The sequence below is a fragment of the Haliotis rubra genome, unplaced genomic scaffold, assembly GCF_003918875.1.
Source record: "Haliotis rubra isolate DU_JTF1 unplaced genomic scaffold, ASM391887v1 Scf271, whole genome shotgun sequence".
NCBI lineage: Eukaryota > Metazoa > Mollusca > Gastropoda > Lepetellida > Haliotidae > Haliotis > Haliotis rubra.
The window spans coordinates 1136340-1149316 of record NW_025766792.1 but is presented as its reverse complement, the minus strand read 5'-3'; the positions used below and the strand labels follow the sequence as shown (position 1 = coordinate 1149316).

General features: G+C 40.4%; 1 protein-coding gene across 1 annotated transcript; it reads right to left on the bottom strand.

Annotated features, from left to right (window-relative positions):
- Window positions 1-3239: 3239 nt before the first annotated feature.
- LOC124280682 lies at window positions 3240-5391 on the bottom strand. Its single transcript, XM_046716676.1, has 2 exons — window positions 5219-5391; window positions 3240-4392 (listed from the first exon to the last, which is right to left on the bottom strand). The coding sequence occupies exons 1-2, from the start codon at window positions 5231-5233 to the stop codon at window positions 3967-3969; spliced, it is 441 nt and encodes a 146-aa protein (XP_046572632.1). The 5' UTR covers window positions 5234-5391; the 3' UTR covers window positions 3240-3966.
- Window positions 5392-12977: the final 7586 nt, after the last annotated feature.

Here is a 12977-nt window from a genome sequence, read left to right as displayed (position 1 = left end):
CAATCACAGCATTTACATATGTTACACATGTTAGGAAACACATGAAAACAATGGCCAGATTTACACACCTGTGAAATACATGTAAATGCAGAGTTGAATGTTCGTTTATTTTAACACCCCTTTAAACGTGTGTAAATCTGACGGCCAGATGATACGTAGATTTCAAACGTTGTTCATATGGCCACCGGATGAAACGAGTATTTTCTGACGTTAGTAAATTTGGGTAATACAGTCATTTTGTGGACTTGAGTACACTTGGGGCATAACCAGATGAAGTAGAAGAGTTAATAATCAGCACTAATGTTGGTAAATATCAGTGAAACTATCAATATGAGTAAGAGGCGTGCCATCAAACAGTTTTGAAGGAATATCAGCTTCATCCATAGCCGCAGAAGACGAAGTCTTGTCATGAATGTTCTTGGATCTTTTTGTAGAAATAATCCGAAAATGTTTGTGCTATTACTTCATTGTCATCAGATGTCGGAAGTGTCGATTCAATGTGTTTACTCAAGATACTGAACAAAAGTTTGAACAGCAACTTTGGACTTGACTCGTTGGCTTCAATCTTTGAATTGAGATGTTGATTTGTCTGGTGACCGTTGTTAAGTGATTTTTGGCTGAAATATGCATTTGGAGATGAATCTCCGGGAAAGATTGTTTTCCATCTGCGTTCTGCTTTCCTCTTGTCTTTTTTCGCTTGTCGAACTTCAGGTGTGAAGTCCCAAGCAGATGTTTTAGTGACTGGTATGACTGTCCTTCACTGGTGCATGTTTGTCTATATTGCAGCTCAGATAGAACTCTATTGTATAGCAGAACGAGACTCTCAGCGTCAGATGGTGGCTCAAGTATAAGGTCTGAGTTTAGCAAATTGTCTTTAAAAGTATCCATATCCAGCGAGCGCATGTTCCTACAGCGAGTAATCTTCACATTTGGACTGGGTATTGAGAGGTCCAAGCTCACAAATATATGGAAATGGTCAGAGAGCTGTAGATCCTATACAGGTACACAACTGACACACGCGTCCGAGGCACCGTTAACTATCCAGTCCAGAGTGTGTCCACCTCTGTGGCTTGCCTCTGACATGAGTTGTACACAGTTGTGGACTTCAAGAAGATTAATTATTCGTTTAGTGTCAAGGTTTTCCTTGCTGTCAAAATGGAAATTGAAGTCGCTTACAATGATAATAGCTACTTCGTCAACTTATCCAGTCTGTGTCGAGACGGTGCCGAGCAGTAATTGCTGCCAATGGTGGCCATACAAAGAATTGACTTTGACGCCATCTTGTGGACTCAAGAGAACAGAAACACAACAGTAAAGGCTTTGTCTAATGACGTTTGAATTTTCACCTTTTTACCATTGGGATTACATGAAATAATAGCTCTTAAACTAATGCAAGAAATTCTTCTAAAAAATGGCTTGTGCGTTTCTGTTTTTTTGAAGAGTATATTTCTGGGTCGCAGTTTCATGTAAAGACCTCTTCTATAGTTGATTAACAGTGTAAAAAGTATATTCCTTTTTCATATTGTACTAGTTCTATACAAAATATATGCCTTGTGAAGAAATGGGTTTTTTATTCATCATTAAAACTTTTAGAGCTAAAAATGACTCTTTGATGAAAATTTAAGACAAAATCAAACTAAAAAGATCTGGTGACTTACAGCATATGAGAAATATATTCCGTAACCAAACATGCATGGTATTTGATATTAAAACCATTGTTTTGTTCCGAGTTTTCGCAACTTTTTCAGTTCCCGGTTAAATTTTGGCAGCCATCTTGGATTTTGAGCTAAAAATAGCTTTCACATTACTATTCAGATTGGAACCAAACATTTTTTTAAACTTCTTTAACATATAAACACAAAAGAATATATGATTTGCTTTCATCAAAAAACTTTCACGGAATCGCATAAGCCTGAATATTTCGGATCCGGATTATGAGTTTGTGCAAGAGCTTTGGCATACGTTTGACATGAAATCGATCAATGAAGTGTCGGTGGACACTTTGCTGTTATGCGACGTCATGCAAATGTTTCGATCTATGTGTATGACAGACTATGGCATCGAACCGTTTCATTTTGTGAGTCTACCAGGTTTCTCGAACATGTGTTGCCTTAAGCTCACCGGTGTACAGTTACGATTCTTAACACACCCCGATTTATACGGGTATTTTGAGAAGGGCATCAGAGGTGGATGTAGTTTCATCTCCCATCGTTATTTCAAAATTAACAACGTGCACATGGGGGATGAGTACGACCCTGCGAAAGAGACGGGTTATTTGTTGTACTATGACGTGAACAGCCTGAACGCTACTTGTATGACAGAGCCATTGGCCGTGGGGAAGTTTGAGTTCTTAGAGCGTGACGAGTTCGACAGTATTGACTGGATTGCTGTCCCTTATGACGGGGACTATGGCTATACGATAGAATGTGATCTGACAATCCCTCCGCATTTACACGATTACTTCTCTTCATTCCCTCCCTCACCGATGCATAGGGACATACCGTCGAGCGAATTTTCACCATACTGTGAAGATATTTTGCACGAGTTAAGTCTATCTAAAATCAAATCGAGTGGGAAAAAATTATTTTGCACACTTTATGACAAAAAACAACTATTTCGTTCATTCCGAAACGTTGAAGTGTTATTTGAGACTAGGTATGCAGGTGAAGTATATCCACGCCGTAGTCAGATTCGCTCAGGATGCGTGGATGAAACCTTATATCGATGTCAACACTCACAAACGTAAAATGGCAACTGACAGCGCGTCCGAAGAGTTTTACAAACTTTTGAGCAATGCGTGTTATGGAAAACAGATTGAAAACTGTAGAAAGTTCAAGGACATTCGTTTGGTGGCCGATGCTAACATACTGACGAAATGTTCAGCCAAGTGCAATTTCAAACGTCCCAATATTTTCTCCGAACAGTACTTCGGTCGCGTTAAACAAACCCATTGCTGTGGGATTCTGTATACTGGAACATGCCAAGAGAAGAATCTATTCTTTCTGGTATGATGTTTTGGTCAGACAGTACGGTAGTCGGGTGAAACTGTGTATGTCTGATACGGATTCGTTCTTATTGGCCGTGAGCGCCCCACCGTAAAAACCCCTCCTGGACCCTTATCTGTTTATGAGCTATCATATGGAATTGTTTGACACGTCCAATTTTCCAAAGTCTCACCCATTGTACACCACAGAAAGACATAAACAGCCGGGTCTCATGAAATCAGAAACTGCACATCATATTATTACTGAATTTGTTGGATTGAAAAGTAAATATTACAGTTTTGTAGTAAAGCAGGAAGTAGAGAGCGAGGAAGGAGAAAAGAGTGCTGTACTGATAGAGGAGAAACGTGCTAAGGGTATACAGCGTACCTGGGTAAAAAAACACCTCAGACACGAGGCTACGTTTCACCAAATCAGGTCTTTTCGCAATACATTGTACACAGTGAAGGTAAGGAAAGTCGCGTTGTCTCCTTTTGACAATAAAAGGTACATACGCGATGATGGGATATCATCCTTACCCTATGGTTATATTGCTTCCGAGTAAGACTAACCAAATCTCTCCTTGTCATTATAGTTTATCGTGTTTGAAGCACGCGCATTATGACGAATCAAGAATCACAGACAGGTGGGTGAAGACTTGTCAAGCCGGATAACTGAAAGAAGCAGACTGGTCGGCTCGGAGTCAGTATAATGTGTCTGAGTGGGGTATTCATGCTTCACTGCAGCATGGTATCTCAGTGGGCTAGCACTATAAAACCAGCTTGTCTGGGCTTGCAGCCACACATGCACATGCTTGCACGTCGTCATATGAGCGAAATATTGTCAAGTATGACGTTAAACCCCATTTCACCTCAGCTCACCGTATCATGTGAAATAGTGAAAGAATGTGGCAAAGATTATATACACATTATTCGGTGAAGTGACTCTCCTTCTTTAACTGATTGATGACATTATTGATTTCGTTTCAGAGAATCGCACATGTTGTATCCTTGTCACGGGTTAATCTTTCCTGGCGTTTTTCTTGTTTGGGAACACGCTTGCCTCTCTGCATGTTGAACTCCGGCCAGTGACCTTGCAACTTAGCAATGTATTTTAAATAACAGTTCTCACTACAGCTGTGGTCGGTGTCAGGCACATAGTTGTAGCTGAGCCTCCAGGCAGGGGTAACACCAATATGTCTGTCGATGGCTTGCTTGTCTCCGGAGCAGTGTGACCTCAGACGGTGGATAATATCTTTGGACCTCCCCACATAGATGATCAGTCTATCCTGTTTGATAACGTAGATTCCTCTTATTTTCGTCTCTTGTCGAGGCCATTGTTTCCATGGTTTGCCTTGGCTGTCGATCAGGGCTTGGCTGTTTTGCTCAGTTTCACATGTAACTTGGAAGTGCTGCAATATATGGAAGTGAATCATGACTGACACACTGTTAATAAACAGACACAACATGTATCAGACCTAACACCCCATTCTGACTTGACAGGATCCCCTGGTCATGGGTTTGAATCCTTGATTGTTCCTGTTTCTGCCAGCAACATACGACTGGACTTCACCCTACTGCTCCAACAGTCTAACTTTTGACCTCCCTCACACATTATCTGCTACGCCCTGAAATGACTGGGGTACTGCTCAAAACAGAGATGACCTTACAAGCTCAATCAGACCTGATTCTAAGAAACTTTCACATGGGTTACTGATCATTTTAAGAAATGTTTGACGTTCTGAAACTATCGGTATGGGGCAGGTAATGTTACAGACGATATGTGTTTAGCAAACTGGCCCAGAGGTGTTCCTTACCAAAAAAAATCAAAAGCTCATTTGAATATGTCCACATAAAGGACAAACATTCATAAGAAATCGATTCACACACCCAGTTTCTGAGAACCAAGGCAGTTTGGGGTCCTACCAAGTATTGCCAGTTTGAATGTAAGGTTTATATAATGCTGACGAGTCTCTTAATTTACAGTGAGTTTAGTTTTATGCCTCTTTTAACAATATCCAAGCAACATCACGGCTGGGAACACCAGAAATGGGCTTCACACGTTGTACCCATGTGAGGAATCGAACCCCGGCATGACGGGCGAACGCTTTACCACAAGACCTTGTAAAAACGCCCATATCTGTTGTTATATCGTGGACGAATACAGAGAAGATATTTGGTTTGTCTTGTCTCGGGCTAATTCTAAGACAAATGTCATATTAGCTAGTGAATACTTACAGAACACTTCGCCATTCCCGAAACGTTAGTGTAAGGCAGGTATCTGTGAACGGAGCTCGTAGGTCGGAGCTCGGAGTTACCTTCCTAGAAGTAATACACGACTTACACGATGACACCAATATAACGCGGACGTGTCTCTTAATTTAGCCACGCAATGGACGTTGCATAATATCATCATATAGTCCGATAATTGCTAACAAATTTAAAAAGAGCTGCTGTATATACCTACAGAATTGTTACGAGTGTTAAAAACATCAATTCGAGGCAAATAATTAGGCACGGACCTTGTACAGTGCAATCGCGCACTTAAGGTTTCTCAGAAAAGATTAGAGTGTTATCAGTTGACATTAAACATTGACACCATAAATGAATATAACTATGACGTGTCTCCTAAGTTAGAATCCAGAGCTACAGATAAGTTCCTTGGTCACTGAGTTATGTAGTCGCTTGCGTTCATGTTGGGTATCCTAATTTTCCTTTGAGCAACCAAATAAATTGTACTCACCTCACTCAAACTCAATTGGGTATTTTGCCGTTTTCCATTAATTTAAAAAACATAAAAAGTTTTAAATGTTAGTGTTTGTTATTTATAATTGATCTGTAATATGATAAACGATAAAAAAGACTGCAAGTTGTCAAGTTCATGTCGCATCTCATTGGTCAGAATTCGAACGAGTTGAACCGTTGAGCTCGATCAAAGACCAGTTCCTATCACAAATTATAGTTAAATCAGCTATAGAATGTTTATTGAACACTTGGACATTCTTGGAACATCAGTGCCAAGTTCATTCGTCATCACTCGCCCCTTTACGTAACCTCCAAGAAGATCGTTATTCGGCTTGTCCCGAAATAACACGAGTTGGTCAAGATTATGCAAAGTCTTTATATCTGGTTTCCTAGAACCCATGATATTTCCTGGTATTAACAGATAAATACTTATCTAAATCAAACAATGACACCCAGATAATATGCATGTTATCAGAATTATCTTTGCATGGACATCTCAAAGTTGATCTTTCATTTACAGGTTATTTGCAACTGTACGAAGTACAGATTAACGGAAGAGGTGTTTCGGCACGATGTGGACAGTCGTTGTTAGCGTCCAATGGTAGATGTTGTGTAATCAATGTTTTTCGCTAAATTCCACAATATAGATATCGCTTGATCTCACACAAGCGATATTTACTCTGGGAGCCAGTTTTGGATATAGAGAATACTACACGAGGTCTCATTACATACGAAATATACGAAACGAGTGTCCTTCCTATGGTACCTTACCGAGCGAAAGCGAGGTCAGAAACCATAGGAAGGTCACGAGTTTCGTATAATTCGCATGTAATGAGACCGAGTGTGGTATTTTATTTATTACCCACGTCTTACATGCATTAAATTGACAAAATAGCGTATTTTTGTTATTGTTATGGTTATGGAAAATGAATTTCACTTTTAAATTTTAATAACATCGTATTGTTATATTTTATGGCGAGGTGAAGGCAGCATGACCTTTACTAAGACGTCACAGACTGCCCCAGTTCGATGAGGTCGTAAAATTATTCACAATGCATCTGGCGCAGTGGTTACACCTGTTATGTATTTTTTACGCTTATACAGTGTAGTTCTGTAACGCACAATGCGATTGATATAATATCAAGTCCGTACCAGACTTTTCTAGCGGCAGAGCCTCGTTTTGAGATTCCACGATTTCCAGGTTTCCGTTTGTCAGAGCACGTTGTACGACAGAGCACGCTGCACGACGTGTTTGCAAGGATTAGAAGGAGCGTAGTGTTGCAATACACAAGTGTTATATGTATCAAATAATACTGATTAATATTTATGTATCCAGTTAAATGAATTGGTCTAAAAATTCCGGACTGGTTATTGTACTAAGTTGCGCAATAGGACGGAATCCAGTCAACAGGAAACGAGGCTGTTGTGTAATCAATGTTTTGACTTGTTCCGTCACAACGTGACCTAATTGAGAGGTCATCGGTTATCAAATCAAATCGCTAGTATCTCAGGTCAAGTCATTACGACACAGGTCAACGCGATACGACACTCGTGTGACGTACGAGATAAGTATGCAACTACCCATACGTCGACCACATGGGTAATAAGATATAGTACGCACACGCAGACATAAATTGTTATTAAATAACATATATCGTTATTCGGTTTGTCGGTAAGTTAGTCACGAATATGCAAAGTCCTTACTTTCCCTTTTAGTGTCCTAGAACTCATGATATTTCCTGGTATTAACAGATAATTACTTATCTAAATCACTATTCTTATCACAATGACACCTTGATATATATATAACTCCGAAGTGTGTCTGTGGACACGTGTGGCTATATTTACGCCTTAATATATTTAGATCCAAGTCAGAGTTATCTTTGCATGGATATCTTCATGCTGACCTTTCATATGCAGGTTGCATGCAAGTGAGCGAAGTACAGATATAACAGAAGAGGTGTTTCGGCAGGATGTGGACAGTCGTTGTTGGCGTCCACGTTTGTACACATGCTCTATGAACATTAACGGTCATTCTGTTAAGCCTGAAAAAAAACGATGGGAGAAAAATTTCTCCCGGGGTTTTGGCACGTGCACCACGTGCATTATTACCAATCAAAGTCACGGGCTCTGCCTGCTTTAGTGACAATGGTAGACGCGAATTCTCATGCCGAGTGAGTGAGTGAGTTTAGTTTACGCTGTTTTATCAATATCACGGCGGGGAACACCAGAATTGGGCTTCACACATAGTACCCATGTGGGGAATCGAACCCGGGTCTTCGGCGTGACAAGCGAACGCTTTAAGCAGTAGGCAACCACACCGCCCCAGTTAAGCCAAGAGTAACAGAGGCGCAACAGAATAACGCAACAGAATAACGCAATATGTTATTTTGAGGCGGACGAGTAGCTACTGGCAGTTGCTCGGTGTTTGAATGTTTATGAGCACATGAAGGCATGACACGGATTTCAGCAACATAGAATTAGTCGTAATTGCCCTCAAAGTGGAACAACACGTGCTCTCTGGCGCAGAGCAACATCCATGCCTATCCACATCCATATCCAGTCATGTCCAGCCATGACCATCAAAATCACCAGATAGCAACCCTATTGGACATTTGTGGGACAATCTAGATCGACGACATCCCCTGCCGCTGACCTCACCAGCTTTGTTTTGGGGTTAGTTGGGTGAGCATATTTTGTCACGCATCACTTAAGATCCGGGTTAAAATCGGTCTTCAGCAACCCTTGCTTGATCTCAACACAATTGCTGGACTTCCGGTAACTTAAGGTGCAATGTGAGATGAGAGGTAAGAGTAAGTGAGTATGTTTTACGCCGCTTTTAGCAATATTCCAGCAATATATTTCGGACGGGGTACATCAGAAATGAGCTTCACACATTGTATCCAAGAGGCAAGAGATAGCAAACCTTAGATACCTAGACAAAGCTATCAGATCCCTGTTCTCTGCATCGGAGGAGGGCTGAAGTACCATGTTGTATCGTCCAGAACTGTTCAACACAATAATGGACTTGGTGATTTATGTGTACGAATCCCCACATGGGTACAATGTGTGAAGCTCATTTCTGGTGTCCCCCACCGTGATCGTGCTGTAATATTGCTAAAAACGGCGTAAAACCAAACTCAGTCAGTCCTAATAAAAGTATATCTACTAACTATCATATAAATAAGTATTATATTGTATAGCATGTAGGTGTACTATTTGCAATCATGTTAGTTTTCCAATCCTAAACTACAAACATAAATAAGCATCTCTAATATATTCTTATCTTTACTATCCTTTCAATGAATGTGTGAGATGAGAGAATGTGTTTTGATATAAGTTGTTTTAACTATGATAAGTGCAATTATCAATGTTTGGAGGTAATTCTGTGGTTATGAATGAGGGGCGGTGGGGTAGCCTAGTGGTTAAAGCGTTGGCTCGCCACGCCGAAGACCCGGGTTCGAATCCCCACTTGGGTACGTTGTGTGAAGCCCATTTCGGGTGTCCCCCGCAGTGTTGTTGCTGGATTATTGCTAAAAGCGGCGTAAAACCAAACTCAGTCAGTCAGTTTATGAATGTAGCCCTGAAGCTACTCCACATAACCTTGCATATTATATTTATAATCTAATATTATAACAGATAAGTCCCCGTCTATATGATTGGTGCTGTTCCCTGTACCACCCACAGGGTATGTGTATATGTACGTTTTATATCCATGTATTGTACATAGTACCATCAAGTAATGCGTGGTGATGAATCATGTGTATATTACAATTACGAATAATGCGTAATGGTGTATTATTGCCTATCTTGTGTGTATTGCATTGTATGTATGTATGTATTAGCATTACGTTACGCGTAATGATGTAATATCATAATTCGTGTTCCATATGTGTAATAAGTAATGGGAAAGATTTCCGTGTTAACCCTAAACCCCTAAACCTAACCCTAAAACCTCGAAATAATCCTATTAATAGAATACATTTCCAGCGGGGGTTACGGGCGGAACTCTTACCGTCACATGAAATCGACAGACCAACTCTTATGACTTGTCTCATAATTTTGGACACCCGAATCAAAAAGTTGCTTAACAAACGATTATTATTTTGTGGTCATTTTTCGCTATTTTTTACGAGGGGGGACCACTTGCTGAAATAAACGACCTCACACCCCAGCGTTGGTTATCTATGCCTCACCTTGACCCTGCTATAGTGACATCTTTGAACTTGACCTTTCTTCATGTGCCATTTGTTGCCCATCAACACTTCCATTGTGATCTCAACACCTGTAACAGTTTTTGTTTTTAAATGTCATTTGACTCCTATGTGTTGGAAATGATATTCAAATTGAATTTTGCCAGAATACTTATCCGGGGTTTACTTGTGTCCCTGTCGGTAAAGTGATCCGGGTTTGTTTTGGTCCCTGTCGCTAAACTGATCCGGGCGACTCAAGTCGACGAGAGCACATGGCCCATGTTCACAACGCTGATGAAAACTTTTGGGTCGCAAAGGGCCAAGATTGTGTGTGAGTAGTGTTATGATTAATATTTTCATTGACGATGACTTCTTTATCTGGATATTATCCGCATTAACTTTGGTAAATATGTGTTTGAAACAAATATTAGTTTGCCATGTCAGCCATGAGGGTTCGTGTATCATGTTTTCGTGGTATTGAGAGAAAATTATATTTATGTGAGCAGCCAGGATTTTCAAGCATTCAAAGCTTTTAAATTGGATCTAAATAATTGTTTGTTTTGATATAAAGCTTGAATCGTGGCAAGTAGTGTTCAATACTCAGTGCTACACTGCGGCATTTTGTCGAGTCAGAAATTACTCGATTTGTCAGTGGACAGTGAACAAAACATAAATAAATTCAAGATAAAGGCCCGCCCATGTTATTTCCTCTATACTGTAATTATGTATAACTATATGAGAAATCATCTTTGCGTTTCTTTTTATAGCATTATATTTATTATTCCTGGGAATGGTGAATTGATGATATTCAGACAAACGTATATATATTGTTTCCACCGGATTTCCACTAGAGTGAGTGAGTGAGTTTGGCTTTACGCCGCTTTTAGCAATATTCCAGCAATATCACGACAGGGGACGATTTCCACTACAGCGGGATAGAGTAGCAGATAAGTGAACTTTGAAAACATCCGCATTTATGTATTTATACAACTCCTTGTAAACAATCGTGTAGTTTCATATCATTACGACGAATGACGAACAGGTTGTTACAGATGGCGCCATGCGTTCACATTTCTCGTAACTATTTGGATATTAAAGGTCGTACTTACTGTCCAGTCACAGCACGGCAGAAATTGTCCTTCGCATTCCTTCCCGCTACTGTTAGTCATGAATCTTGAGCATTACTACTGGTCATTTGTGAATTACATGACTATATTGTACCCGATATTACCCCTTGTTTTGTTTGTTGTATAACGCCAAACTCAGCAATATTTTAGCTACATGGCAGCGGTCTGTAAATAACCTCGAGTCTTTGATCATCAACATGAGCATCGATAGGATGACATGTGTCAACCAAGTTAGCGAACCTGACCACCCGATCCCCTTAGTAGCCTGTTACGACAAGCATGGGTTGCTGAAGTCCAATTGTAACCCGAATCTTCACGGATTATATGTTACCCTATTACTCAGAATTAATAGATACCCTTTATGTAATAAGAACATAGTTTTAACATATTTGCACACTCCAAAACAATATTTACAGCTCAGTAGCTAACATGTCAGTCCAGTGCACTGCAGATCCCTAGTTCTCACCCACTCACTCACTCACTCACTCACTCGGTCACATTACACAATGGGCCGAAGAAAATTCTAGTCGTGATGTTACATGATTACTCAGGTTTCTGACCTTTCTACCATCATTTATAACGTGCCATGCTTTGGGTGAAGATCATGTGCCATTATGCTTTCGGGTGAAGATCATGTGCTTCTATGTGTTCTGTGATCCCATACTGCTACGGTTATTTGTATATCTCGTACTAAAATGGTCTGTGAATATCACATGCTAAGCTATTGGGCACAACTGTACGTTTTACATGAAGATCACCACCGCATAAACGGCATGAAGACAAGCACAACATTTTATTCTTTGAGGACATTTGCTGTTCCATATGAGTAAATACTGATCAATTATTGTGCATCTATGCTTTGGGTGAAGGTCGTGTTTCTGATCCGTTATTTGCAGGGGTACGACTGCGTCTAAGAACAAACTTTTTCTTGCATGTTTTTTTTGCATATTGTGTTAGGAACGGATGATACCAGTAAGGCAGAACAGGTTTACCCTTTTCGCGAACACCTGGTGTCCCTGATTTCCTGTTGATTTTAACCATTAATATAATGCACCGTTATTTTGCATTTGACGTCAGTTGGAATCAGTTTCGGGGGAAACCTTATCTCTGACGTTGTTACATATTAACATATAACATATGTTTCCTGTCGAGAGCAAAATAATTTAAAGTAAATATTTTTTTCTTCATTTCAACCATAACAACTTGCTGATGCAAAAACAGACATCCACAAGAATGTAGACTTCACTCAACAGTGATCTCCCACTGCTCTGTTGTCGAGTATTATCGCCGGCAGCAGCAAACATAATAAAACAGCAACTGAAACAGAGAGACAGAGTAGAGTGATAGGGTCTCTGAAGAACGTGCTGGTTATATAAGGATGTGTCGCCTCTGTAAAACACGTATAACGATGCCACACGTGACTAAGGTTGATAATCAGGGATTCGAACTCATGTAAATGAGTTCTGGCAGAAGTAAGGGATAAGATACGCGCAACTACGTACTTCTGACGGCGACGTGACTGTCCTGGCCAGCGAGGGAGGGAGCGGGGGAGGGGAGAGTATGGATGGGTGAATGAAATACGGAACAACTCAACGGTTACGTTCAATATCACTAATAATCGCTTATGAGGGATGTCACGCCTATTGAAGTAGTAGATACAATAGCGATCCGAGACCAAGTCCAACAAAAGCCTCTGCAAAACTTTTATTGTCAGGCCCTTAGATCTCGCCCCAGTATATCTACTACTTTTGAACCCCCAGTTAACTTCCCGGCCCCCACGTGGCACTATTGTGTCGCTATGACCGCGAACTAGCACGTGACACTATGTCGCGTTGACCTCCATGAAACAGTTTAATGTGAATCGCCTATGATCTCTTTGGTGTTCGTAATAAAGGCTTGCTGGGCTTTTCATACCCCCTGTTCTATGTACTT